The sequence below is a fragment of the Panthera pardus genome, unplaced genomic scaffold (assembly GCF_024362965.1).
Source record: "Panthera pardus isolate Hobbes unplaced genomic scaffold, ASM2436296v1 HiC_scaffold_8, whole genome shotgun sequence".
NCBI lineage: Eukaryota > Metazoa > Chordata > Mammalia > Carnivora > Felidae > Panthera > Panthera pardus.
The window spans coordinates 108,768,785-108,787,594 of NW_026527013.1; the positions used below are offsets into that span (position 1 = coordinate 108,768,785).

Below are 18,810 nucleotides of genomic sequence, written 5' to 3' on the forward strand. Positions count from 1 at the left end.
GACCTCAAAATTAAATGAGAAGCCTTTATACTGAAGACAGTTCACACAATGTCATCCAGATGCTCAACAAGGTGATACCAACAGCTAGGAAAATATCAGCAACAAGAAAAAAGCTGGGGGTGGGGGTTGCGGAGGAAGACAATGAGAGACAGGAGGAAGAGGAAACATAGAAGCTTCAACAACTACAGTATTTGTACTCAAAATAATTTCACCTCAACAGAAGACATGTGGTATCTATAAAAGACATCCTCACTGCCATTAAAAGACTTTTTGCCCAATCCATTGTTAAGGACACTTTTAGAATCCAAGATCCCATTATTCAAACATTGTAAAGAAACGGGCTTTCCCCTATCCCTTCAGGTTTGTAAACTGATACTATAAGGCTGATCCCTCTGGGCCTAAGCTTGTGGAATGTTTTTTAGTTTCCCAGGGTTACCATAACCAACCACAAACTGGGTGGCTTTGAGACTATTCTCTCACAGTACTGGAGGCGGCAAGTCCCAAATCAAGGTGTCAGCAGGGCCATGTCCCCCTCTGAAAGCTTGATGTGTCAAAGAATGCTTCCAGGCCTCTTCCCACTTGGCTTTCCTGTGCCTGTAGAGGCAGCACTCCAGTCTCTGCCTCCATCATTAGTCACTGGCATCCTCCCTTTATCTCTCTCCCCCTTCGGCTATTCTTCTCTGTTGAATTCAGAGCCTACTGGATGACAGTAAGACCTCATCTTAACTTCATTAGATCTGTAAAGATGTTTTTTGTTTTAATGTTTATTTTTAGAAAGAAAGAGAGACAGCAAGAGCAGGGGAGGGGCGGGGGGGGAGGGGCAGGGAGAGGATCCCAAAAGCAGGCTTTGTGTGGTCAGTGCAGAGCCCAAAGCAGGAATAGAACTCACAACCATGAGATCATGACCTGAGCTGAAATCAAGAGTTGGATGCTCAAGTGACTGAGCCACCTATGTCCCCTGTAAAGATACTTTTCAAATAAGGTCTCTTTCTCAAGTGCAGGAGTTAAGTTAACTTGAACATAAGTTTGTGGGGGACACAATTTAACCAGTAACAGCATCATGAAATGACTCACAAGGGGAATGATGAGAAGCACTTGGCAAGGCCAATCCCTGACTCTGGGCACAGACATTGGTGCCCATGAAAGGGAAGCCAAGCACCAAGATGTGAGCGCTAAAACTGTGTTGCTGGAGAAAGCAGTGAAATATGAGATTTCACAATTATTTTTTTTAATTGAAATAAATTGGTGAGGAACAAGTGGAAAATTTCAAGACCAATGTGTTACTTTACTTTCATCTGCAAATCTCAGGGCACTTGACAAGTTTCAAAAAGGCTCTGAACACCCACAGAGATAGATCACCACACCCCCTAAGACATCAAAAATGAGGTCAGGGAGTGTTATGTTAACATGTTGTCTGCGAGTTTTCACTCCCTTCTCCCTCTGCCTGCAAATTAAGTTAGCACACAGTCAAAAGGGGCCTTACAGAGATAGGAGTCAGCATCTTGAACAAAACATCTACTTGGTAAACACCACAGTCCTCACAATATGTTCATCACCACCAGAGCCACATATAGAAAAGAATACACAGAATGAATAAAATATTTGCCTGCTGGATTGATGACATTTGGATACCCTTAAAAAAACAATAATACTGTATGGATTTTCTCCACCAGCCAATAATCCAGACATGCCAATATTTTGTAATTTCAGAACATTTCAAGTGTGTATGAGACAATCTTAGAATGCAGCAAGGCCCTTCAGTTTAGCGTACATAATACCTAATTAACTTAGTAGGTTTGCTTTCTGGTTTGTTTTCAAGTCAATGGGGAAATATGCCTTTGGATTCCAGAATAGATCGTTCAGTTCGACACATTCCCACCTTTATACAAACGAAAGCCACACTGTGAAACACTCCATCCTCCACAGGAAACTTTAGTATGAGAGTGTTATCACTTCATTCCCTCCAAAACAAAGAATTTGTCATTACGAGTCAAACCTTATTACATTCAAGAGTCCAGCTGCTCACTGGGGCTATCAAGTGGGTCCAGTCATCCAGTCCACAGAGTCAGAACTATGGCAGATATTTCTTTAACCCAGTTAAGTTGGAGCCACCACCCCAGGGACCAGAAGGAAATGTTGCCACTGTGGGAAGCAGAGTTGCATCCTTAACCCAAAGCAGTGTAAGGCAACAGAATAGAAGGATATAGGGAGAGAGAAGGAAAAACAATGAGTAAAACCATCTTATCAGCTAAAATGGAATTTATTTGAATAAATTATCTCCAAGTGAATTTTCTTAAAACAAGGAAATAGAAATGATACCATACTTTGATGGCTCAGAAAGCCCAGTGAAACTCTGAATGCCTTTAATGTATACATACATATATACACACACATACATCAATACCCTTTTTCCTCAAAATATTCTTTCAGTATGAAACCACATATTTTTATACCACTTCTCCATTTCCTGAAGCAGCCAGAAAGTGTTTACACTTACAGAATGGGTTTTAGGAATGATATACAAGCATAGCCAAGACCCAGAGCAAAACACCAACTCCCTTACCTTCCAGAGGTCAGGTGATCCTTCCACAAGTTTGGCTTTAATGTGACCATATTTTAGAGCCAACTGTAAACATTCAGTTCCAAATTCCAAGTCATAGTCACTACACTGGATAGAAAAAAAAAAAAAAAAAAAAGAAGAAGTTGTTTCAACATATTTTAAGTACAACTTTTTTTTAAATTACATAATCAATACAGAAAAGATAGGGCCTAGAGAACTCATTAACTCTTTGATTAGCTACTTATTAATTGATTCGGTACTTATTAATCACAATACACAATACACAATAATTTTACCTGTGTAAATTTTACCTATATACACTATAGGAAAGTTGTAATCCCAAGTTTTAAACTTCCTCAATAGTTTTAGGGGTCAAATAAACATAATGCTTTCCTTCCTTTGATTATAAGCTACCCTTCCAAGCATGTTTCTAAAATGTCTCAGAGTATGGCTGAAGATCCCTGTATCAGAATTTTATTTAACAAATACACGTATCCATCAAACTTCAACTCTGCTATTTATATCAACATATCTGCAGGTCACAGCTCTTGTTCATTTTAATATTTTACTTGTCAACATATCATTTTCAAAAATGTGTATTTTTATTCTTAACTTGAAAACATTTCAGTATTCCATTATTAAACAGGAATGGAAAAGCCTCTCATAAACTTAGCAAAATACAAGCAACATTTTTAAGCATTTCAGGCCAAACTATTAAAATGACTAACAATTCAGGTGAATAATACTGAGTGCTGATCATGTCCAAGCTCTGTATTACATACCAGCACATAAAGATAAATGAGACATGTTATTATGTCCTCAAGGAACTCACCTCTTAAAAAGGAGGCTGATCTATATAACAAATATTTTGCAACAGAATGTGATAAATACAACACTAGAAGTATATCTATGAGTAGACCAGGAAATAAAATACTTAATTCTGTGTAAAGGCATCAGAGTAGGCCTTTCAAAGGAAATGGTCTCTGATCTCACTCTAAAGACTGAATACAATTGGAGGAGAGAGGGATACCTTTAAGAGAAAAGGTGGCATAAAAACATACCAAAGTTTCAGACATCTGATAAATTTGGATTTTAGAATGAACATACCCATGTAAAGAAGACCAAAGAAAGGCCACAAATATCAGTATGAAATGCAGCACTTGTTGCCAAAGCTGTACTGTTGTACTGGCGATTCCAAAATCCTAGCTACAGTGGTTTGGGAAGGTAACGGCGAAGAAAATAGAAGCATCAAATATACATAGTCCCAAGTTGACTAGGATGGTCTCAGCTTCTATCTTCCATTTTGATACACTTTAACATGACAGATTTCTTAGACATTATAATCTTTGAAAAGTATTACCAACATTAGTTATATGCAAATAAATGAATTTGTTAAACCTCTTCTTAGTAATTCCAGCATCTGGTCTCATTTAGCAGTACGTGAGATGTATGTACAGTCAACAGAATGTTCTCTTTAACACATGGTTAAATCTGAAAGATGACCAGTATTAGCCCTTTTCTTGACTCTTTTCAGAAACAAGATATTTACCACATTTGTGGGAAGACTTCAAAGTGCTCACGAAGTGCATACTGAGAGGAGACCATAGGAACAGGTGTTCCCTCCTGTCTTAGGTGGTACAAAGAGAATTACTGGATGCTAGACTCTTGCTGGCCACATATTGTACCATGAAAGATGGCAACAGCCTACAAAGTGTATGAAGTCTTTAAGATTCCAGCCACTAGGGCCAATGAGAAACAGAAAATTCTGGGTCAGGTATATAGGAAATATATACTAGAAACAGAGGCTGAGCCATCTTGACAAAAAGAACAGCCTGAATTTGTCATTCATTGTTATAGACTAATATTACAACTATTTATGAGACTTTTGGTAATCTTTGCAATAAAATTTACTGTGGGGGTAAATTCAAAACTACACATGCCTAATGACCAATTAAATTTTGAATTTCTACATTTCTCGCTAACACTGATTAGGATTTCTATTTTTGTGTAACATATGGAAAGCTGGAAGAAGTCATGTTCTTTTCTGAAGAAAAAACAGATAAGTTACCAAAGCAGAACTTTTCTTGAATCCACCAGAGCCAAGGTCACAAGAGGACCAAGCATCCTTAAATCTAAGAAAAGGCAGGCCTCCCCCAAGGACAGAGAGAATGCCATCACCAGCTTACAGACAGTACAACAGAAGAACAAGAGACATCAGGTGTCATACAAGCAGCTAAGAAGAAATAAGTAGAAAATTTCAACACATTGCTAAGTACTGAGTGGAGGTGAGTAGGAGAATATAGAACTTCTGGGAGCCACATACTCAACAGGAACTTTTACACCCCTGCAGGCTCCCCTTGTGCAACCTACTACTTTGGGCTCATGAATACTATATTATTATTTGAAGGTGACCGTGACTACACATACATTCTGAAGTCAAGACATGCACTAAGTATTTTTAAGTTAAAAATAAGAAATCAACAGTGATAAGACAGAATCTTTAAAATAAAAAATTAATATAAAGGCAGGCAGAAAAAGAAACACAACAGATGGAACAGAAAACAACTACCACAGTGGTAGATTTTTACATTAAGAAAGTTAATCAGTGTGTAATTGCTGAAAATTTAGATCTTTATGATTCAGCATGGGAATCATAGTGATATCACTGGTCACAAAAAATACACACACATACACTGATGCTAAGAACCCTCTGCCTCCATCAACCTGCAGCCCAAAAGAATGTCAAACAATATTCTTCCTAGGCAGAAGCCCTGAGGACACTGTCAGAGATCCCCAAATACAGTCCATCTCAGTCATGGTTATAATGAAACTCAAAGTCAACAAGCTCCACCTACAAAAGCCAGCAAGTACAGTCACCCAACAGATAAATATGACCAGAAAAAAACAGATTTAACTGAAAACCAAGACTAACATGAAATCTAAAGTCAAAAAGGCAAAAATTAAAATGTTTACAGAAATTATGCAGTAAGAAAAAGGACTAAAGCATGATAAGGGAGAAAGTGTTTATAACTATAAAATAGGGTAATATTTAAAAAGCTGAAAACAGAGAAAAAAACAATGACCACAAAGTCCAATATGTTAAAAAAGAAAGAAAAGAAGAAATAAGAGTCAGAAGGGAAGAACACAAAAGAGTAGGAGAAAGATCAAGTGTTTCAAAAAAATTACAGTAATGAAGAACATGAGTTTCCAAATTAAAAAGTTTCAAGGAATGTAGAAGCTCATGAATGAAAATACACCAAACTCAATTAACAGCAGCAACAAAAGGTCTCCTATAAAGCAGGAGCCCAAATTGGTTGAGACATAATAGCAAGAATGAAAATTAGAAAAACAAAGGGATAGTTTATCCATAATTTTGAAGGTAATGATTGTCAACATAAAACTGTACTTCAAAAACACTTTTTCATCACGTTTGAGGAAAGGATATGGATTTCTACAAACACTGAGGGTCTCAACAGAATTTTAGTTCCTCTGCATTCTCTTTCATTTTGAGTTTCATAGGCTTTGCCTTTTTAGAGCAATTTTAGGTTTGCAGCAAAAGTTAATAGAAGGTATACGTATCTCCTAAATACCCTCTATCTCCACATACAGCTTCCCCCATTACCAAAATTCTACACCAGAGTGGAACATTTGTTAACATTGGTGAGCCTACACCAACACATCATTATCACTTCAGGTCCCCAGTTAACACTAGGATTCACCCAGTGTTTTTACATTTTATGAGTTGGCACATATGCGTAATGTATTTCATCATTTTGGTACCATAAAGAGTATTGTCCCTGCCTTAAAAATTCTCTGCACTCCTTCTATTCATCCTCCTCCTTGCCTCCAACCCCTGGTAACCACTGAATTTTTCCTGCCTCCATAGTTTTGCCTTTTCCACAAGTCATATACTTGCACTCACAGTACGTGGCCTGTTCAGATTGTTTTGTTTTGTTTTCACATAAAAGCATGCATTTAGGTTTCTTGTATGTCTTTCATGTCTTCTTCGATCATTTTTTAGCCCTGGGTAATATCCCATTTTCTGGATATACCAGTTTATGTATGCATTCACCTTTCTGGCTTGCTTCCAAGTTTTGGCAATTATGAACAAAAACTGGTATAAACATTCACGTGTAGTTTTTTGTGTGGACATAAGTTTTGTACTCGTGTGAGTAAATAAGAAGTGCAATGCCCGGACCATATGGTAGGAGTATGTTCAGTTTTATAAGAAAACTGTCAAATGGTCTTTCCAAGTGAATGTGCTGTCCTACATTCATTCTCGCCACGAATGAATGAATTCCTGTGGCTCTGTATCCTCACCAGCATTAGATGTTGGCATTCTAAATTTTACCCACTCTAATAGATGTACAGGGATATCTCAATGCTTTAGTTTGCATTTACCTAATGACTTAGAATGTGGAGCACATTTTCATATGCTTATTTGCCATTTGTATATTTTCTTGGTGAGATGACTATTGAGGTCTCTTACCATTTTTTGAATTGTTCTTTTTCTTCTTGTTGAGTTTTAATAGTTTTTTTTTTTTTTTAATGTTCTGGATAGGAGTCCTTTATCACATGTGTCTTTTATAGGTATATTCTCCCTTAATTTTAATAAAGTCCAATTTATCAATTTTTTCTTTTGTACATTATGTCTTTGATGTTGTATCTAAAAAGGTATCACCAAACCCAAGGTCAGCTAAGTTTTCTTCTCTCTCCCAGGAGTTTTATGGTTTTGTGTTTTACACTCAGGTCTATGATCCCTTCTGAATTTTTGTGAAACGTGTAAATTACATCTAGATTCATTTTTCCATGTGTATGTTTAGCTGTTACACCATTTATTGAAAAGATTACCTTTGTTTCATTGTATTTCCTCTCCTCTTTTGATGAAAATCAGCCATTTACATGGTCTATTCCAGAGCTCTGTACTCTGTCCACTGACTGATTTGTCTGTTCTTTCACCAGTTCCAGACAGTCTTGATTACTATAGCTTTATAGTAAGTCATGAAGTTCAGTAGTGTCAGTTCTCCAATTTTATCCTTCTTCAATAGTGCACTGGCTGTTCTGAATCTTTTGCCTCTGTATATAAACTCTAAAATCAGTTTACACATACAAAAAAAAATGCTGTTTTTTTTTTTAATTGGATTGCTTTGAGTCTATAGACCACATAGGAAGAACTAACATCTTGGTAATACTGTCTTCCTATTCATGAACATGGGATAGATCTCGTTTATTCAGCTCTTTAATTTTGCTTAGAGTTTTGTAGCTTTTCTCCTATGGATCTAATACATATTTGGACAGATTTTTAAGTATTTTATTTGGGGGGCACTACATACAAATTGATGAGGAAGCATAATGCAAGCTGAGGGCAAAGTACAGGCTAGCGCCCTTCCCTGCAAGTGAAGTATGTGTAATATTCCTTGGACACTCCAGGCTGCCCAAGAACAAAGCAAAGGGGTTTAAGTGCTTGCCATGGTGATGCAGGAAACTAAGGCAAATGAAAAATTCAATTCCCTTACTGTCTACAGCCCATTAAACAAGTCCTTGAAACCAGCAGAGTGACCTCCCTGTAGGAGCTCAGCTGCCTTGACGATGACACTTTTCTAGGAGCAAAAGGGAATCTTGGCTTAACATTATCCTGACCTCCCAGGATCCTGCAAGTCTACTTTAACAAATAAAAATTCTCTTGGAAATGTCCTTTATCTCAATTCCCCCAAGATATATGCTGGCAACCATACTCCAGGCTTATGGCCCCCTGATAGATATCTGAAGGGTCTCATGGCTGAGATTTTACTAAACGGTTATAAATGGCATTTTCCTAACACCACCTAGCTCCTCAAGGTCCTGGGAACATTGCTTCCAAACTAACTGAGAGACTTCCTCTAACCCTAACCCCATCCCAACCTGAGGGTATATAATCAGTTACCCGTCACAAGCCTATTGCAGCTTTTTCTGCCCATGGGCTCTGTCCCTGTGCTTCATAACATCATCTTTTTGCACCAAAGACATCTTCAAGAATTCTTTCTTGGCCATTGGCTCCAAACCCCACCATCACCCCCAAAATCCATCACAGATGATGTGTTTAATTACAAATTTCACCTGTTGATTATATAAGAAAGCAATGGACTGTTGTATATTAACTTTGAATTATGCAACTTTTCTACAACCACTTCCCTTCAAGAGTTGGTTCATTCTTCCAGATTTTCTACAAAGACAATTTTGTCACCTGCCAAGAGTTTTATTTTACCTTTCCCAAAGTACTTACTTCCTTTTCTTACTAAGAGTTCCAGTACAATGTTGAAAAGGAATGGTGAGAGGGTACATTTTTGCCTTGTTGCTGATCTTAGCGGGAAAGTTTCTAGTTTATCATTAAGTGTGATGTTAGCTGTAGGTTTTTTGTACATATCATTTACCATATTGAGGAAGTGCTATCTCTATTCCCAGTTTGTTAAACGTTTATCATTAATGGGTGCTGGATTCTGCCAAATTCTTTTCCTGGAAGTAATGAATTATTTGATTTTTTCTTCAGCCTGTTGATATATTGTTATTGATTTCTTTTTAAGAGGAGCTAGCTTTGGATACCTAGGATAATTCCCACTGAGCTCAAGTCTTTAATTCCTCACATGCATTGTTGGATTCTACTTGCTAATGTTAATTTTTTTTCTTTTTTCACTTATGTTCATGACTTAGTGGTTTGTTGTTTTCTTGTAATACCTTTGTCTGTTTTTAGTGTTAGGCTGGCATCAGAATGAGTTAGCAAATCATCCCCTCAGCTTCTGTCTTCTAGAGGAGAATTGGTACAATTTCTCCTTTCAACATGTACTAGACTTTACAAGTGAATGCACCCAGAATTGGTGCTATTTTGGAAAATTACTGATTTTATTTCTTTAATAGATATAAGACTACTCAGACTGTCTTTTCTTATGTGAGTTTTGGCAGATAGTCTCTCTCAAGTAATTGGTCCGTTTCATCCAGGTTATCATCCCCTTTGAGGACGTAGAGGTGTTCACACTATTCATTTATTATCCTTTTACTTTCTGGTGGTTCTGTAAAGATGTCCCCTATTTCCTTGCTGGGTTAGTAATTTGAATCCTCCTTCCTCTTTGTGTGGCACAGTTACTTTATTAATCTTTGCAAAGAACCAAGTTTTGTGTTTGCTTTTGATCTTACTGTTTCCCATTTCATTTGTTTCTGCTCCAGTTTTCATTATTTCTCGTCTACCTATTTTGGAATTTATTTGCTCTTTTTCTAATTCCCTAATATGGAATTTTAGAGTATCAATTACAGGTTTCTTCTTTTCTAGTATGTATATTGAACACTATATATTTCCCTTTAAGCACTGCTTCTGCTATATTCCAAGGTCAATGTTTTCATTTGTATTTAGTTCAAAATACTTTAAATTTCACCTGTGTCTGCAATATTGAGGACAGTAGTTTGCCCTGTGACTTCACCGCTGATGAAGTTAAAAAGAGTTAATTTTTCACTTTGCTCAAATTTTTGCTGTTCTTGGAATAGAGTGATACCTTCTAAGCTCTTTACGTGCATAGGAAAGCAGAGAATCCCCCATGCCCTCTTTTCTCAGGACATGGTGCTCCACACAGTTGAGGACTATACTGCGTAAACTTCAGACAAAGGATATGGAAAGCAAGATATCCCCACACAGTAGAAAAATAAAGGCAACTGCTAGCAGAGTAGTGAAGTAGAGTCTCCAGGTGACCGCTACGCAGACAGAATGAGAAACTAAGTGAAAGAAGGCGTTGTGCCTCCTTAGGAAGGGGTGCCTATAAATGGGAAGAGATTCACAGACCTAAGTTAAGAATGAATAGAATCTCTTTGAAAAGTCTCAAGAGAAGCCGCCTCTAAGAAGGAAGAACAAGGGACAGAGTTGACATGAAGGCTCTTGTTAACCCTTGCTACATGTATATTGTCCTTCTATTACCTAGTGGAAAAAAAATTATGTAACATTTATACAGTGTAATGTAAGAAGCAATGTCAATATTATATCCCCAAGAAATAGATGCTTCTGGATTAAGGATTTTGTTTCAAAACACATGGATTTAACTTTAAACAAATGAATCTGATATTCTGGTGATAATTAAGGTCAAGAACATTTAAAAGTCTAAACAATGAATTTGAAATAACAGTCCATGTGAGTTACTCTATTACAAAATATGAAATCTAGTCATTGTGATAAATTTAAGGTATTGATTTTCAATTTGTTCTTGTTCTTTAACAACTTACAGAAATTTATAAATTATCTGTTAAAATTTATCACAAGTCCTTAAATGCGGTTTGCTCACCTGATAGCAGTATATATATACTCTCATGAATTTGAGACCCTGTTACCAAGTGTTTAAGAGCATGGACACTGAAGTCAAATAATTTTTCCACGTGACAAGTTGGGCAGAAAATATTTATGTAGTCTCTTCCTCAGTTTCTTCCATTTGAGAAATGGAGAATGAGAGTTATTTAAAAAAAAAAAAAAAGTAAACAGACACTGGAGGTGTCTGGTGTAGTGAGTAGTTTATGGCTATTCCTTGATAAAGTCTGGATATCGGTTATGAATTTAAATAGTTAACTATACAAATTGGGGTTTGATAAGTAGCCAGAAACTTTATGATAACATCTAATGTTTGTGTAAATTTCTGTTTCCTCTGTACCAATATTGGAATAGCTCTGACCATGTTTATGAATCTTTTCCTTCTGCTTTCCCTGACAGCCAGTTTCCTTCAGGGAAAAAAATGAGAAAAATTAGTGTTGCAGTTGGAAAAATAAAAATAGAAAATGATAAGAAAAGTGTATGTAACTATTATGAATTCTCAACTGTTACCATTAGAGTATTGGATTTTCTCTTCCCATTCTATAATTAGATTTTTTTTAATGTTTATCTATTTTTAAGAAACAAACAGAAGCACGATTGAGGGAGGGGTAGAAAGAGAGAGAGAGGTAAAGAATCCTCAGCAGGCTCCACTCTGTCAGTGCAGAGACTGATGCGGGGCTCAGACCCATGAGACACGAGAGCATGACCCCAGCCAAAACCAAGAGTAGGATGCCTAACTGACTGAGCCACCCAGGAGCCCCATTCTCTTCCCATTTTAAAGTACTCTGTAAATCACACATAGTTGAAGCTTTTTGCTATGTATATCTTGCTTTGCTGTTTTTTCCATATGCAGGAGTAAAGTTACATGACTAACATCAAAGTAATATCCCTCCCATACTTTTGGGTCCTTCTTCATGGATCTTCACCCCATAGTTAACCTCCTTCCCTACCCTTTCTACTGTACCATTCTGTTATGCTGTGGTACACTCAATCTCATTACGTAAACAGGTTCTTCACCACCTACAGCTGAAGGTACACCAACTGCTTGACATCTTTCTCATGTGGTATCTACTGCCTTTCCCAACCATCAGTTACTAAAAAGGCTTGAAGTCAGAGTTAATATTCCAGATCCCCACTTTTCTTCCATAACAAGGAATTTTTTTGGAATCCTATCCTTCCATAATTCATGTCATCTGGTAAAATCTTCCCATCTTCATAGTACCGTCATCTCTCACTACTTCACAGGCTCTGCAGTTTTACGCACATGGATCAGTCTTCCTTTTTACTCGAACTACTGACACTACCTTGGCTGAATTCCAAGCCCATATACAAAACTTTCAAATCCTCTAGAACTTTGTTTCACCTTTTGTCTTCCCCTGAGCAACTACTTTTCTGTAATCCTCCGAGAAACTTTTTTTTTTGACAATTATTTAAGACCTTTATTAACAGATGCTTGTCATTTGACTTTTTTGAAAAAAGTTAAGCCGTAAACTTTTATTACAAATTGAAAATGAGGTTCTTAAAAATCTCAACTTGACCAGGTATGAAACAATTTAAAAACCTTTAAAAGGGTGTTGAGGGGGGCGCCTGGGTGGCTCAGGTGGTTGAGTGTCAGACTTCAGCTCAGGTCATGATCTCACGGTTTGTGGTTCGAGCCCACATCTGGCTCTGCACTGACAACTCAGGGCCTGGAGCCTGCTTCAGATTCTGTGTCTCCTTCTCTCTCTGCCCCTCCGCCACTCACACTCTGCCTATCTCTGTCTCAAAATAAACATTACGAAAACCAACAATAAAAATTAAAGGGGTGTTGAGAAAAAAGTTTTTTAAAAACATGTTTGTTACTACCGGAATGAGATGTCTTTAGGTAAAAAAAAAAAAAAATAATAATAATAATAATAATAATAATAATAAAATTTAAACCCCATGCTACATAGATAATGCAGATCATTCTATTTATCTGGTCCAAGCACTTAAAAATTTCAGCTCCGATCTTTTTTTTACATTTCTTATTGCTGGAATTTCATCTTCATTTTTTCCTGTTGGATGACTCAACTGGATGATGGTGGAGACGGTAAGCCCACATGTACTCAGACCCACCCTTCTCAACCTCTGGAGCTAACGAATTCTCAGCTTCTGATTCGGCTGCTTTTGTCTCTTGCCCATCTTATGATTTAGGGTTTTCTGGGCACCTGCATGCATAAGTGAAATTGTGGCAGTACTGACAATGAGATGGCTGCTGACTTTGGGTCTCATCTCCTTGATCGTCCCTATCTTCTTCAGTGCTATCTTCCAAAGACTAGGCTATCTTTGGAGAGGAGGACCCCTGTGCAATGGTGATCTATAAGCCCGATGCATATTTTATCTCACGGGTCTACCCTGAAGTCTACCTCAGAAGACTGGCCAACAGCCACCGGTAACCACCTGTAATAAGATGGAAATCATAGGCTGCATGAGGCCAGGCCTTTAGGAGCAAGCTCAGTTCCCACTCTTTCCCCCACTCTCACTATACTGGGTATTTGCTGGGAGTCGCGGGGACAACACTGGCCAAGGGGATAGCATGGATAATGGTTATGATCTGCTGCTTACCTACTGCCTGTCACTGAAATTCCACTCAGAGCCTGTCACATTTGCTGCCTGCACGCCCTTTTCTCTTTCAACGTCTGACTCCACAGTTCCTCCAACTCATATACTGCAAAGGTACTTCCTGGGATTATTCTTTACAGCAGTCTGGGGCATTCCAGTTGATGAAACCATATCGGTTTCTTACACTCATTTTATTGTTCCCAAAACCTTCATCAGGATGACCTTGTTGTCCCCACAGGCAGATGCCATCACTCTGTGTGCCACTGCCCATGGGGCCACGCTTGGTGTCTTCAGTGGCTGCCAGGTCTCGGCCTCACTGCTCTGGATTGCGGTCATGGTGACTGGGATGGTCAGGAAGCTGTGGCTTCTCCCAGGGGGGTGGGTGATAGACTAGACTGGGGTCTGCTGTCCACTCTTGCCACCATTCCAACTCTAGAAACGTGATTTTTTTTTCCTTTTTCCTTCTGGATCCTTTCATAATTTCAGTTGTTTTTTGAGGTTTTGTTTTGTTTTGTTTTAATTCAAGTATAGCTGCCACACTAGGTTACATTATTTTCAGGTACCCAACAGTGACTCCACAAGTCCATAAGTTATGCTGTGCTCATCCTAAGTGTAGTTACTATTTGTCACCATACGGTACTATTATATCTGACTATCTTCCCTATGCTCTTTCATCCTGGTGACATACATTCCATAACTGGAAGGCTCTGCCTCCCACTACCCCTTCACCCATTCTGCCCATCCCTCAACCTTTCCCCTTTGGCAATCACCTTCAAACTTGATTTTACCTCTATCTGTTCCTTGTAAGACATTTTTAATTTCCACAACTCAAGTCTCTGACTAAAACTTCCAATCCATCATTTCTCTTACTCTCTCCTTACATTAATCTTGCCATTTTAGCTCAATGAGGCATCCCACGCTATATTAAACAACATTTAAAAAGTCAGAAGACTATAGTTGAAGGCATTTGAGCTTTATTACTGCCTTGATCTATTGGCTATCCACTAAATCTCCATTATGAACTCCAACTACAAATCAATCATGTTGTTTTATTCCCTTAATTTTCTATTCATATGTTTTATCAGTCTTAAGTGTACATACTTTGAAGAACCAAATATCCCTACAAGATTTGTCACAAAAAAGTTTACCTAACCCCCTTCACTCTAATTTGTCTTCCCCATACACAATTATTTCTCCTTCATTCAACTATCTCTTCTATTATTCACTTCCATGTTTAGCAGTCAACTATTGCTGGATAACAAATACACAGGCTCAGTAGTAATAAGCTTATTTTTCACTTGCAGAGCTGTGTGATGGCTTACATGGTTGTGCTGCAAGCTGCAGGGCTTTGAGTTGGCTGCGGCAGCTAGGACCCATTGGTCACACTCTGCAAGACAAACCGGAGGGGCTAGAACCAACCAGTATATGCCTTCCTAGCGGCAATACTAGAACCACAAGAGGGCAAGCCCAACAGCACAAGCACACTTAAGCCTCCATCTCTATCACATCTGCTAAAATCCCAAAGCAAGTTAGGAGGTCCAATCCACAATCGATAACCAGGGAAAACCCTTCCCTCACCAAGAGGCCATGGCAGGGGTGCAGAAGTAGAACAGTGTAAGGGGACTGAAAATCTGGGGTCAACTAACTTATCACATTGTGATCTCTGAACATACTGTGATACTACCTCTTTATCTTCTGAACTATCTACTGAAGAATTCTGTCCCTTTCCTTCCAACCTCACCATGATATACACTAAAACTTACCAATTCCCTACTCCTTCAATGTCATAATTTTGGTTAAATTAGTATTGAGTGTTTACATCACTGACTACGTAAACATTCCTCCGAGCTAAGTCATTTATTATAATTCCTTTCTTGCACAAGCCTTTGTCTTCCCTGGAATTAAAACCTATCTTCCAAGTGTATAGTTTTCTATATACTTAATGACTCATTCAACAGCTAACACTAAGCTATTTGTTTAGATCTACTGTCAAGACGTTCACACACAGGCACTTCACCACTTTTATATTCCTGAAGTAATCATTCTTGGAGTCTTCTGAGGTTTTTCAACATGGACAAGTTGTCTTTTTCCACTCAACACGTTTTGTGTATCATGTGGTTATTTTTCTGGGAAAGGATTTTACCAGTTTGAACTTTTATAACACACATGGAAGTTAGGATCCATTGTTTTATGGTAATTGTGTCACGGTCCACGGCTACAAATAATCCAGTTACCTATCTATCCTTTCAGCTTTAACATCATTCACAGTATTATTTCTGCAAGGCAGCCTGGGAAGTTTGCCCAACAAAGAACAATATATACATTAGAGAAAAACTAAATCAAAGGCATGCATGCACAGGTTTCTCACTCTGTAGTTACAGATCCATGCTCAGAATGTTTCAAGTAGAAACAAAATAGGCTATCTTACAATTAGGTAAACAATGAACACCTGCATTCAATTTATCATCTGAAAATCAAACTTTAAGCAGTTTGCATACATTTACATTGTCTGAATTATGCAACATATTCTAGAATTGCACGGGAGACAGTTATCCAAGAAGCTTGGTTCTTAAAATTTATCTGATCATTTTATGAATAAACAATTTCAGACTAAGTCCATAGGAGGCTGATAATTCAGAAGCATCTCTCATGCTTCAGGAAACAAAGCACAAATGACCTGGCTAAGGACGGGATTTCTTTGTATACAAGTTTTTTTAAGGTGTTTACATAAAGTTGTACTCAGAAAAGGTTTTCAAGTGCCTATCAACAGAAAACAAAACTGTCAGTTTATCATATTTTTGCCGACCTTACCCAACCAAAATTCGTTATGAACCTAGAGACAAACACCATCCATGTGTATCAGTTCATCATTACCTAGAAAATGTTATTTCCTTTTGGGTCTCCAGGTAATTGGTGAGAAAAGTTATCATGGGAAAATGAATTTACCAGTAAATCTAAAACTGTGTTTTTAGTCCTTCTGTTGACTTCCACGATCAAATATTGTCAAGCACTATTAAAAAGTAAGACTTTCACTGGAATATCTTACTCCACTCTCTCCTGGGCCATCATTGGAAAAGTAAACTGGTCAAAGGTTAGCAATAAAATTAAGAGTAAAATATTGCTGAGAAATATATTGAAAGGACATATTACATATGCATTATCTAGCCCTAATATAAACTAAGGGAAAATGGAAACCCTTTATCACCATCCAACCCCAGAGACAAGGCAGCTTCAAATTTATTTACAGAGATCTGTTAAAAGGCTGTTGCCAGAATGTCAAGAGATGATAAGTATCTGAAATAAGTCCAGGAAATATTGAGAAAGGAGGATCAAAAGTCACAAGTTATTTCAGTAGCTATAGGACTGGTGACATTATTATCTAGGCTGAAAGATGTAGAAAAGTGAGTAGGTCTATTGGTTAAGCTCAAGGCATCATTTAGATTTAAGTCACCTGTAGGACATCTAGTAAAATTACTCTTAGGAAATTGTAAATAAATACCAAACATTCATGGGGAAAACACAGAAAAGAATTATCAGGAAAGCTGAGGAACATATGTATTTACTAAGCAAATATTTAAGGATAATTTACCAACCATTAAAAACTATAGGTACTCATGGGGAACCTGGGTAGCTCAGTTGGTTAAGCATCCAATTTCAGCTCAGGTCACGATCTCACGGTTTGTGGGTTCGATCCCTGCATCAGGCTTTGTGCTGACAGCTCAGAGCATGGAGCCTACTTCAGATTCTGTGTCTCCCTCTCTCTCTGCCCCTCCCTCACTCATGTTCTGTCTCTTTAAAAAATAAATAAACATTAAAAAATAAAAAATAAAAATTACAGGCACTAAGAAGGATGAGTAAGGCTGGGGAAAATCATATAGGCAAATTTAACACAAGGAGATGACAGGTATATCGGAGGTATGTTCACAGGCTGAGGGAAATAAGAGAAGCATCAATCCTTTCACAATATTAGTTATTATTTTTTTTAATTGACACATTATGTAAGTTCTACAAAATTTAACCTGAGTTCAGGGCAATTCAAACTTTAACTATCTGCCTTAAACCTAAATTAGATATTATCTGAAGTCCTTCATTGACCAGAAGCATAGTTTTAATATTAACCCATCTTCTACACAACTTGCCCAGTAACCTCCTTCCAAAACACATTTGTTGGGGCGCCTGGGTGTCTCAGTCTATTAAGCGTCCAACAAGCTCAGGTGATGATCTCACAGTTTACAAGTTTGAGCCCCACATCAGGCTCTGCACGGACAGCTCAGAAACTGGACCCTGCTCCGGATTCTGGGTCTCCCTCTCTCTCTGTCCTTCCCCACTCGCACTCTGCCTCTCTCTCAAGAATAAACATTTAAAAAAAAAATACACTCCTTGTAATTTATTATCTTTAGTCCTCTCTCTAGTTCGCTCTTATCTCCCATGATAGTTTCACCCCTTTACAGTCTTTCACTTTGCAATTTAGTTTCCTCAGCACTAACTCTCAACTGACACATGATCTAGGAAACTACCTGTGGCATTTTTCATGAACTCTGTTCTTTCTAATCTACATCCTTCCATCATGAAACAAGTCATAACTAAGAGTAGGAATGAAATCTGCCTCAACAGTAGGCCACAGAGATGGAACAAAAAAAATGATCTGTTCGACAATGTGAGTGAATTTCAAAATCATTATGTTTTAAACTAATAAGCCACACACAGAAGACTACACCTCTAGGATTCCGTTTCTAAGACTGCTACAAGGTGAAAAACTATACAGGCAGAAAACAGATCCATGATGGCTAAGCCTGGGAATGGGGAAAATGAATTCACTACACATTTGGCCACATGATTTGTACTATCCAATAGGAGAAATGACCGTGTCGCAGTTGCAAAGGTTGTAAATCTAACCTTTAAAAAACCTTGCAGCTTACCACTCTCTTATACCTTTGTCACTTCCATAAAAGAACATACCTGGAATAAACTGCTGATCAAAGAAAGGCAAAGCATGGAAAACTGTCCAGCGTATATACACCTGCAGTGTGAGGCAGAGCTACCCCAAAACAGAGCTATCTAGCCAAGTCCATATCAGAAGCTCAGCTAACCCACAGGCACATGAGCATAAATTAACGTTGAACTACCATGTTCTTGGATGGTTTATTACACACCATGGATATAGCTATGGCAAACGAAGTTGTTGGAAAAGTTTTCTGAAATTTACCGACAACTAGGAAGACTTTAATGACTGTTCTATAATACAGCAAGCAACTCTAAGTAATAAACTACAAATATATGCAGAAGGAGTCTCAATAATGTCTACCAAAAGTCATGCAGAAATATTACCAATAAGACTCTCTTCATACAT

The 18,810-nt window shown here is 37.9% G+C and overlaps 1 protein-coding gene across 3 annotated transcripts in view; it reads right to left on the reverse strand.

Moving 5' to 3' along the window:
• The window catches only part of CRPPA (CDP-L-ribitol pyrophosphorylase A), a 321,101-nt gene that overhangs the window by 210,421 nt on the left and 91,870 nt on the right, over positions 1 to 18,810 (reverse strand). For all 3 annotated transcript variants that reach the window (XM_019443506.2, XM_019443507.2, XM_019443508.2), the window contains exon 4: positions 2,564 to 2,668. In XM_019443506.2, coding sequence (XP_019299051.2) covers positions 2,564 to 2,668 — 105 coding nt within the window. The remainder of the gene's footprint in view (positions 1 to 2,563; positions 2,669 to 18,810) is intronic.